A 12,083-nucleotide genomic window follows, 5' to 3' on the forward strand; every position below is an offset into this window, starting at 1 on the left:
CACTTCAGTTAAAAAAAAAATTTAACACCCGTCAAAAGTGCTCACCACTATAAAAAAAAAATAAGAAAAGGTTTAAAATCCTTTGTAGTGTATTTAATGGGTTATCAGTAGGCGTAATTTGATAATTCATTAGGTATACTACGGGATCATGTTATGCCTTACGGAAGGGTAAGGTGTGACATTAATTAAATAGGAAATAAAAATAATTAAATTTATTTCAAATATTTATAATTAAAATTTAACAATACATATAGTTAATAATAACATTATTATGTTAAAAATAATTTTTGCCTGTTGATAGTTCTCTACTCATTTATATATTTATATAAACTGAAGTTTTTCTTTAAAAAACAAAAAAAAAATTAATTACGAAAATTTATGCAAAGCTAATTGAAAATTTTAATCAATGTTGTACTTTCATTTGATTTTCACAAATATTTAAAAAGGTTATGGTGAAATAGAAATAAAAATAAATTATCTTGATGATTATTTAGTATATAAAATTTACCAAAGAATTATTTATTTATTAACCTCGCATCTTTTTAGTTTCATCTTTCCCCTGTGGAGTCAAGAAAACGAGCGGCATGGACTTGAAAGCAGGAAGAACTAAGTGGTTTTGAGCTCCCATACTTCAGCCAACCAAAGTGTGATCAAAACCCATTATGCCCTCATATAATTAATTTCACAAAGTGGCTATGCAAGGGTAGGAGAGTCATTCCATTGAAAAAACCATTTGCTTTCTCAATTACAGCAGCTCTAAAAACCACTGGCGTCCAGTGGTTTCTCCAAAAACTTGAGGCAACAATCTAATCTTCCTCTATAAATATACCAAGCATCAATAAATTAAATCAATCAGGTTCATCAAACTGAAAACTATTTTCTACACTGATTGTGAATTGTGAGTCTCAAATTTGTGATATTTACTAGAAAAAGAAAGGGAACTGAAAGATGGGTTCTGCAGTGAAAGCTTGGATGGTTGCAGCCAGCATTGGAGCTGTGGAGGCATTGAAGGACCAAGGGTTTTGCAGATGGAACTACACCATAAGGTCACTGCACCAACGTACGAAGAACAACCTGAAGACAATATCTCAAGCCAAGAAGTTTTCTTCTTCATCTGGTGCTGTAGTATCTGATAAAGTAAGGGAATCCAGGCAGGCAGAGGAGTCTCTGAGGACAGTCATGTACCTGAGTTGCTGGGGTCCTAACAACTGAGGCGCCTCTTCATACCTTTAGAGTCTTGGCATGTACAGAATTTGAAGATTTGGTTCTATGGCCACAACTACCACAACTAAGTCCCTTGAGAAGAGAAGAATGATCATTAATTCTGAGCAAATTTAGGACAGAGATGATCGACTTTTTGTAACTTGTAGAGAACTATAATTACAGCTATGTTGGATGCGATTTATAATGATTGAGAATATATTGCAATTAGGGATGATTTTGTACATTATATATGATTGGAATGTAAGCATTTTGGGATCTGTCGGGTAATTTTAGTAGACATTAATATTTCACTGTTATATTAATATTTTATTCCTAATTTTAAATTTATTTTATTTTTTTAGTTTTAGTATCAATAATCTCTTATATGTTAAGTATTAATCAATGTTGCCATGATTTTTTGGATTTAAGATCTGATTCGCCCGGTGATTATTTGATAGCCACTTCAACACTTAATTAGTAATTGAGCATAATCGCTTTTTATCAATTTAATTACCGTTGTATTTTACTTTGAACTCGAGGTAATCTTTCTATCTAGATTATTTCTAACCTCTCTTATTACTCAGATTCTAGTCCATGGAAACTTGAGAATTCTAATCCATGGAAACTTGAGTATGCTCAGTTGATCTAGCCTATAGAGATTGATTTTTAAAGCTAGGCTATATCACTAATTATGGTAAATATAATAAAACTTTAATCATTTTATCAATACACATTTTCTTAAAAAAAATCAATATAAATCAATTTAATATAAAAATATAAATTAAGTTTAATTATAAGTAAAATATAATTCTGCCCAATGTCTTAACTTAGAGGTTTTTTTTTTATTTTTTTAATGCAAATTAAAAAAAATAATTTTTAATAAAAATATAAATAAAATTTAATTTTAAGTAAATAAGTAATATTTATTTTTATAATAATTTAATTTTAAATTTGTTAAAATATTATTAAATAATTAAATTAAATTGATTTAAATTGTATTAAATCTCATTAATATTATATTTTCTTATACTAAAAGAAAGTATTATATTTTAATTGAATCTCATTATAAATGTAACGAACTAAGTCGGGAGCCGTTACCAGCACTAGAGATCGAGTCAATTTAAAACTGTCGAAACTCGTAGTAAGGTTAAAAACTTGTTAAGTATACACATGTTCTTGAATCTCACAATCTAAGTTTATTCCAAACCATTACACTTTAGTTTTTTTCATTCAAACTTAAACATTTATAACATTAATGTTAGTTCAGAATTCGAACCTTTAATACATAGAAAATCACTAAAGCTTAATTAGTTCATACATATATACTTGCATGAGTTAGTTTAAGTTTCAAACATGCATAATTACAGTTCTTATATTTAGGTAAAACATTAATCAAATCCTAAGTACAAGCACAATACCTATCCATTTACAATTTACTTATCCATCTAAACACACAACATACATATAAACACTCTCCTGCTACTCTTGCTGCTCAAGCTCCAAAGAACTCTTATATTCCTACCCTCCTGCACCTAGGGTTAAGGGAAAAGGGGTCAGCTTACACAAGCTCAATGAGTAAACTAACCAATATAATTTCAATTTATCATCCATTTCATACCTGTGCAATGCAACATTCCAATGAGTTTGCACAGTATAAACACTTTACATAGGATAGACTTATCACTAGTGACTCCTTTAATCTAATGTGTTTGACTCGTATAAAGGCTCCTCAGGACTTTTGCTTAATATATCCATTGTGTCCAACTCATACAAAGGCTCCTCAGGACTTATGCTTAAAACATGATATAAATCATGCACCAGGGGCATTGTAAAGATCTCCCCTTGGATTTTATGGATTCATAACATACATAAAATAACATAACATAGTCATAACCATGAGGGGAGTCAGTTGATTATTCAAAATCCATCGTGCACCAATAACAATTATGTAATTATGCAGCATATTCATGTTCTATATACATACATCCTAAATAAATATGACATAATGCATGAGGATGATTGTAAATTAAATTTAAAAAATTTACATTTATTAAAGTTAGAATTACTCACCTCTTATAGCCTATCAACCACCTAACTCGAACTGTAGCTATCCTCATATCCTTAACCTTTCGAGTTTATTAAGTCTGATCCTATAATATCGAACCCTAAAGACTTATACAAGGTTCCAAAACTCTATACACATAATAAATATCTTATTTTAGGCTCTTAAAAATTATGAAACCGGGTTTTGGCACTTTAGAAAAGAAAGGAGAAAAAGTTGGGTAGTACCTATTTCAGCTGCCAAAGTCTTAGGCTTTAAATAGCCCTTTTTGTCTGTATCGACTACGGCTGCTGAAGTCTTGGACTTCGGCTGCTGAACCTGGAAAGTTTTCAAATTTTCTCGAGAAACTGCATACTTCAACTACTGAAAATATGGTTTTTGGCAACCAAACCTGAGATTTTCCAAAATTCCCATGTAGAAAACCTATAAAATTTTGCTCCCTTGAACACCCTAACTCACTCAAAAGTTCTAAAACTCATACCAAACATATAAACAAGTCTCTAGGGCCTAAAATAACTTGAAATCATGCTTAATTCCCACTTATGTTAATTAAAAACTAAAATCCTAGGTTTTTCCCGAACCCAACTTAATATATTCAAGGATTCCCTCAAATTCATTAAGGGAAACTAGCCATTTAAGGCTTATAAGACTTAAGCATGGCTAAACTAATAATAAACATGAAATTTCTATACAAAATCATAAAACTCTAACCCTAACATACATAAACTTCCCAAATTTCATCATAAACACAGCTTCACATGAAATTGAAGTTATAAAAACCAAATTCCCCCTTGACTTACTTAGATCTACCTATTAGATCAAAAAGAAAAGAATGTTACCTATTTTCTTGGAGTTTGGAGGTGAGAGAACTTAAGACCCAAAGCTTAAATCTACTATCCCAAAATTCTGAATGGAAAAATCCTCCTTCAAACTTTGAAAATGTCAAGGAAATCTCCTCCAAACCCTCCTTGCATGCTCTAACAGTTGAGAGAGAGGGAAGAAGAGAAAAACCTAAGTGTTTTAGCAGAAACATGAGCTTTGGTCCTATTTATACCCTTGTCAGTCGAGGCACTTTTGGCTACCGAAAGCCATGCTTTCAACTGCCAAAAGTCATGTTGTATACAATGGACACTTGAGTTCTTCACTTCCTTTCTAACCTAAACTTAGGTCCTCCTAAGACCTATACATAACCAAAAACATACATTTATACAAACACACACACACACACGCACATGTATATATATATATATTCACATCATATCGCCACTCCCTTGTCAGTGGAATTTTAATTTTCACCAGAATATTCTATCAAGGATAGATATTCTGATATTGAAAAATAGTGGGTATTACATTCTTCCCCCTTTAAAACATTCATCCTCAAATGTTAAAACAAATTACATAATAAACATAACATATATAACATACCTAGAAAAGGTGGAGATATTGTTGTATCATGGAGTCACGATTTCCCACATGTACTTTTCCATGTTGTGGCATTTCCATAACACCTTAAACATGGGTATCTCCTTATTCCTCGGCTTTTTTATTTGAGTATATGCAATCTAGCTCAACATAAGAAAGATCTTTCAAAATTTCTACGCCTGGTTCACTTATAACCTAGCTTGGATCTGATACATACTTCTGCAACATAGAAACATGGAACAATGGATGGATTCTCTCCATTTCTGATGGCAAAGCTAACTTATAAGATACATTTCTAACCTTTAGTAGCACTTCATATAGTCCAATATATCTTGATGCTAGTTTGTCTCTCTTTCCAAACCGGATGACACCTTTCATGGGACATACGTTTAGAAGTACCATGTCCCCTTCTTGGAAAACCACTTCTCTCCTATGGAAATCTGCATAGCTTTTCTGTCTACTAGTTACTGTCTTCAACCTTGCCTTGATTAAAGTTGTGGCCTGATTGTTAATTTCCACCAACTCTATTCCTACTAAGGTTTTTTCATATACTTCTTCCCAACACACAGGAGGCCTAAACTTTGATGCATGAACAAAGGCAAATCCGATGGGCCATGCACAAGAGGAGGTTTGGCTAGCCCATTATGAAGCTTTGAATGATTTTCTAATAATAAACAATGGGCCAATCACAAGAGCCAAGCTGAAACAATTGAAAGCCTAAGTTCAGATGTATGCACAAAACCATATCACATGCCAACTTGGATCAAATTCAACTAAGGGCTTAAAGGACCAGCAAACATGGATGGATGAAGGCACAAACCAGCCCAAGTTAATTAATTTAATTGAGCCTTATGGGCCTAATGCATAGGCAGGTTTGTTGGTGGGCTAATGGACCAAGACTTGTAATTTATTGGTGGGCCAATAGACAAAGACTTGTAATCTAGTTAGGATTATTTTCTTTAATTATTTCTTGCTGATGCCGAATTCCCTTAGGAATTAATGTCAATTAGGACTCTTTAAGTTAGGATTAGTTTTATAAGTCTCCTTAATCTTTTAGGACTTTGTTCTGGTTGGTTTGACTTAACCAACTTAGATAGGAATTATTCTATCATTAGGACTCTTTATAAAGGGGAAATATGAATTCTAACCCCTATAAATATGCTCAGCCGAACTCCATAAACATCAGATTTGAGAATTGATTTTTTCCTTTGATAAATTTCAAATTAAAGTGAGTTAATAGCTTTCTTTAATTTTATGCTAAGGTAGTTAATTGTTTACTTAAGGTTTTAATCTTAAGTTAACAACTCAGCTTCCTATTTAATTTATTCTTAATTGCTACTAAATTGGGGTTAAGGTTTAGAATACCTTAGAATCAATTAGGTTAAGCCAATTAAGGTGAATTAACAAACCAATCAATTGCTTGAGGTGTTTGAAGTAGGAGCAAGAATATCAAAGGCTGATTCGGCTATCTTGAGTAAAGATCTTTGGTTGCATCATCTTGGTATCAGAGATTTGGCTCAAGAATCAAGTAATTACGTATCCCTTCTAATTTTATTTTTGTTCCTTTTTCAAATTTTGCTATTCTTGTTTTCTTCTATTTTCTTGTTCTCTTATGTGTGTGCGAATTGATCTCCATCAATTTCTTCAAGTTGTTAGGTGCTGCTTTACATTAAGTTTCTGTTCTTGTTCCTTTTATTCAGTTTATATATATATATATTAGAAAAAAAAATGAAAATTGAAGATTGTTTGTTTCCATTAATTGTGCACATACACCAGATTACAATTAGTGCATGATTTGTGATTTGAGCATTGAATCAATTTGCAAATTATCATCCAATTCTTATTCTGATTGCATCAACACAAACCTGAACCAATTCGCACACGATAAATTCATATCAACTTGAATTTTTTTGTTTGAATTTAATCTGAATAATTTTCATTAATTGGTATTGGTTAGTGTTTTTCTTTTACAGTTTTCTTTTCCTTTTCTTAGCCTGATTTGCATCCCATACATCGAATTAAGTGACCAATTGGTTCTGTTGCTTAATAATCTTGCATGCTTAATCCCTTCATCTAAGTGTGCACATATCATTGTGTTCAACAATTCTTAGGATTCGCAAATTTTAGGTTATTTGCATTCCAATTTTTGTTTGTTGATTTAGGGTTAATTCTTATGTAAATGATTGACTACCAAATGTATAAAATGCAAAAAAAAGCTTGAGAGGTAAAAGGCTGAGTGGTGAGTTCAATTGAGGGTAAAAGCCAATTGAGTGAAACATGAGCATATTACTTGTAAGGTTTTCTTTATCTTATTTGTCCCAGATCAGAAATCATGGATACACAAGAGAGTGAAACAGCTGCTCCAGATATGAAATTGTTCATGAAAGCCATGCAAATGCAAATGAAGTGAATAATTTTGAAGTTTGATGCTGTTAATGAAAAGTTAGAGACACAATAAGCACAAATTCAAATTTGCAAAGTGGGGCGCATAGAGGTAGGTCCATTACCAATCGGCCAGCCACTCAAACTCTGGTAGATAACTCAAGTGATGAAGAGGAGGATGTAGATGATAATGGTACTGTTGCTCTAAATGATGGGAGCAAGACCAAGTTTGGTAAAGACAAAAATCTTGGTAGTATTAAGATGAAGATTCTCGCATTCTATGGGAAAAATGATCCTGATGCATATATGGAGTGGGAGAGGAAGGTGGAATGTATCTTTGAGTGCCACAATTATTCTAAAGAAAAGAAGGTGAAACTAGCTACCATGGAGTTTTGTGACTATGCCTTGTTTTGGTGGGATCAGCTAATCACCACCAGAAGAAGAGCTGGACAAAGACCCATTAGAACATGGGAAAAGATGAAGAAAGTGATGAGAAAGTGTTTTGTACCTCACATTATTTTCGTGATTTGCATATTAAATTGCAAGGTCTAATGCAAGGGAGCAAAAGCGTGGAGGAATATTTCAAGGAGATGGAAATCACGATGATTCAAGCTAATGTAGAGGAAGATAAGGAGGCTACAATGGCGCGACTCTAACTAGAATGAATAGAGATATAACCAACATTGTGGAGTTGCATCATTATGTCGAATTGGAAGACATACTTCACATGGCAATCAAGGTGGAAAAACAACTCAAAAGGAAGGGGAAAACCACTACATTATATTCGTTCAATCAATCATGGAGATCGAATCAACCTTTCAATAAATCAAAGGTTGAAGCAACAAATAACAAGGCTGCCCCAACTCAAAAGGATGATAAAACTAAAGCCGAAAGGAGTGACAATGGTAAAAACAAAGATGTTTCTACCCAAAATAGAAATATCATATGTTTTAGGTGTTGGGATTTGGGCATATTGCTTCTCAATGCCCAAACAAAAGGACTATGGTTGTGTTTGATGGGGAAGTGCTAACTGAGAGTGAAGGGAAAATAGTGATGAGATGCCCCTTCTTGAATATTGTAACAATGTAGAAACACATACTAATATTGAGTTACTTGTATCCCATTAGGTTTTGAATTCACAGGTCAAAGATGATGATGATGGCATGCAAGCTCAAAGAGAAAATATCTTTCATACTTGTGTAATTGTTAATATGAAGGGTTATAGTTTGATAATTGATAGAGGTAGCTGTGTGAACATGGCAAGTAACTTGCTTATTGATAAACTGAAATTACTAACCATGAAGCATCCACATTCATATAAATTGCAATGGTTGAATAATGGAAGTGAATTGAAGGTGATAAGGGAAGTTACATTGATGTTTAGCATTGGGCAATATAATGATGAAGTAATATGTGATGTTACTCCCATGCATGCAAGCCATATACTACTTGGTAGGCCATGGCAATTGATGAAAGCCATATCATGAAAGGCACATCATGATGGATACCTGAATAGGTATACTGTTGAGAAAGATGGGAGAAAGCACATACTAATTCCCTTGACACCAAAGCAATTGATGGAGGACCAGTTGCGAATCAAGCAATCCTATGATGAGCTAGAAACGAGTGAGGCCGAAAAGAAAAAAAAATAAAGAATGAAAATTTGAGTGGTAAGAAAAAGAGTGAAAAGGAGGGGAAAGATGAAGATAAAAAGAGAGAGAATGGAGAGAGTGGATTTGGTCCTATTGAAAATAGAGAGATAAAGGGGAGTTTTTACACACAAAAAAAAAAGATTTGATAAGGAAAGGCTTTGATTGTAATTAGGTTTATAATTGTAGAAAGGCTTTGATTGTAATTAGGTTCAAAGAAAATCTTTTTATTGCTAATGACTTATCCAAGCATTTGCCTGCAAGTGTTGTTTCTTTGATACAAGATTATAAGGATATATTTCCTAATGATTTGCCATAAGGCTTGTCACCAATTAGAGGTATTGAGCACCAAGTTAATCTTGTTCCTGGAGCTGTAATTCCCAATAGACCAGCTTATAGAAGCAATTCAGAGGAAACAAAAGAATTACAAAGGCAAGTAGATGAGCTATTGGCAAAGGGGCACATAAGGGAGAGCTTGAGCCTATGCGCTGTACCAGTTCTTTTGGTACCTAAAAAGGATGGTTCTTAGAGGATGTGTGTTGATTGTAGAGTTGTCAACAAGATTACAGTAAAGTACTAACACCCCATCCCTAGACTTGATGACATGCTTGATGAATTAAATGGTGCTTGCACATTCACTAAAATTGATCTTAAAAGTGGATACTATCAAATTTGAATTAAGGTAGGTGATGAGTGGAAAACTGCATTTAAAACTAAATTCGGACTATATGAATTGATGGTAATGCCTTTTTGCCCAACTAATGCACCTAGCACGTTCATGAGGCTAATGAACCATGTCCTGCATAATTTTATTGGAAAATTTATTATGGTGTACTTTGATGATATATTGATTTATAGCAAAACAATGGATAAGCATATTGAGCATTTAAAGGTTGTATTTGATGCATAGAGAGAGGCGAAATTGTTTGCTAACATTGATAAGTACACTTTTTGCATGGATGAAGTAATCTTTCTTGGTTATAAGGTAAGTTCTAGAGGAATAAGGGTTGATGAAGAAAAGATAAAAGTAATTAAAGAATGGCCGATTCCTAAGAATGTAAGGGAGGTAAGAAGCTTTCATGGACTGGCAAGCTTCTACTAAAGGTTTGTTAGAGATTTTAGTACTATTGCGACACCCTTAACTCAAATAATAAAGAAACATATAGGTTTTAAATGGGGTAAAGAACAAGAAAATTCATTTAATGCACTTAAAGAAAAACTTTATTTTACACCTTTGTTGCTGTTGCCTGATTTTAATAAAACTTTTGAGATTGAATGTGATGCTTCTTGGAAAGGTATTGGTGCTGTTTTAATGTAGGATAAGAGACCAGTTGCATATTTTAGTGAGAAATTGCATGGTGCACAGCTGAATTACTCGACCTATGACAAAGAATTCTATGCCTTGGTGAGTGCTTTGGAAACACGGCAACACTACTTGCTGCCTAAAGAGTTTGTCATGCATACTGATCATAATTCATTGAGACATCTTAAGGGTCAAAGTAGGCTGAATAAAAGGCATGCTAAATGGGTTGAATTTATTGAATCATTCCCCTATGTGATTCAATACAAGAAAGGTAAGGAAAACGTGGTTGCTGATGCACTATCTCAAAGGTATGCTCTAATCTCTACACTTAGTTCCAAGTTATTGGGTTTTGAACATATCAAAGAATTATATGTTAATGACCATGATTTTTCCAATGTTTTCCATACATGTGAGCATTCAGCCTCTAAGGACTTTTATAGACATGATGGGTTTATTTTTAAGAAAGGTAAACTATGTATACCCATTAGTTCAATTAGAGAATTATTGGTTCAAGAGGCTCGTAATGGGGGATTAATGGGACACTTTAGCATAGATAAGACCTTAAGCATACTGCATGAACACTTTTTCAGCCTAATATGAGAAAAGATGTTGAAAGAGTTTGTGCACGTTCCATTCCTTGTAGTTAAGCTAAATCAAAAGTACAACCCCATGGGTTATACATGCCACTTCTTGTTCCAACACATCCATGGGTTGATTTGAGTATGGACTTTGTATTAGGGCTGCCTAGAACAAGAAAGGGACGTAATGCTATATTTGTAGTAGCATTAGTTTTCTAAGATGGCACACTTTATTGCATGCCATAAGACTGATGGTGCTACTAATATTGCCAATTTGTTCTTTGATCATGTGATTAAATTGCATGGCATACCTAAAACTATTGTTAGTGATAGGGATGTCAAATTTTTAAGTCACTTTTGGCATGTTTTATGGGCTAAATTGGGTACTAAGTTGCTTTTCTCTACAACTTGTCACCCTTAAATGGATGGGCAAACTGAAGTGGTAAACCGAACTTTAGGAACTTTATTAAGGACAATGGTGAGAAGTAACATTCGGTCAAGGGAGGAGTTTTTACCATTTGTTGAATTTACATATAATCATAGTGTGCATTCTTCTCATGGGTATGGTTCTAATCCACTAACACCTTTGGATTTGTTGCCTTTACCTTTGCATGAGATTACTAATTTAGATGGGCAAAAAAAGGTTGATCTGGTGAAGGAAATTCATGAGAAAGCATGAGTATAAATTGAAAGAAAAAATGAAAGGATTGCGCAATATAAAAACCAAGGGAGGCACCAAATTCAATTTAAACCTGGTGATTGGGTTTAGTTACACTTGAGCAAGGAAAGGTTTCCATCCAAAAGAAAGTCAAAGCTAGATGCTAGAGAAGATGGTCCATTCAAAGTGTTGGAAAAGATTAATGACAATGCTTACAAAATTGATTTTCTGGGTGATTATAATGTTAATGCAACTTTTAATGTTTCTGATTTGTCCCCTTTTGATGATGCAAATTTACATTCAAGGGTGAATGCTTTTGAGGAGAGGAGGAATGATGCAAGATCAAAGGCAAATCTAATGGACCATACACAAGAGGAGGTTTGGCTAGCTCATTATGAAGCTTTGAATGATTTCCCAATAATAAACAATGGGCCAATAGCAAGAGCTAAGCTGAAACAATTGAAAGCCCAAGTTCAAATGTATGCATAAAACCATGTCACATGTCAACTTGGGCCGAATTCAACTAAAGGCTTAAAGGACCAGCAAACATGGATGGATGAAGGCACAAACTAGTCCAAGTTAATTAATTTAATTGAGCCTTATGGGCCTAACACATAGGCAGGTTTGTTGGTGGGCCAATGGACCAAGACTTTTAATTTATTGGTGGGCCAATAGACAAAGACTTGTAACCTAGTTAGAGTTATTTTCTCTAATTATTTCTTACTGATGCCAAATTCCCTTAGGAATTAATGTCAATTAGGACTCTTCAAGTTAGGATTAGTTTTACAAGTCTCCTTAATCTTTTAGGACTTTATTCTAGTTGGTT

At 33.6% G+C, this 12,083-nt stretch overlaps 1 protein-coding gene across 1 annotated transcript; it reads left to right on the forward strand.

The window, feature by feature from the left end:
- Window positions 1-826: 826 nt before the first annotated feature.
- On the forward strand, window positions 827-1,520 carry LOC110663634 (uncharacterized). The gene has a single exon (XM_021823015.2). The coding sequence runs from the start codon at window positions 949-951 to the stop codon at window positions 1,210-1,212; it is 264 nt and encodes an 87-aa protein (XP_021678707.1). The 5' UTR covers window positions 827-948; the 3' UTR covers window positions 1,213-1,520.
- The last annotated feature ends 10,563 nt before the right edge of the window (window positions 1,521-12,083 follow it).

This window comes from Hevea brasiliensis, chromosome 3 (assembly GCF_030052815.1).
Source record: "Hevea brasiliensis isolate MT/VB/25A 57/8 chromosome 3, ASM3005281v1, whole genome shotgun sequence".
Taxonomy (NCBI): Eukaryota; Viridiplantae; Streptophyta; class Magnoliopsida; order Malpighiales; family Euphorbiaceae; genus Hevea; species Hevea brasiliensis.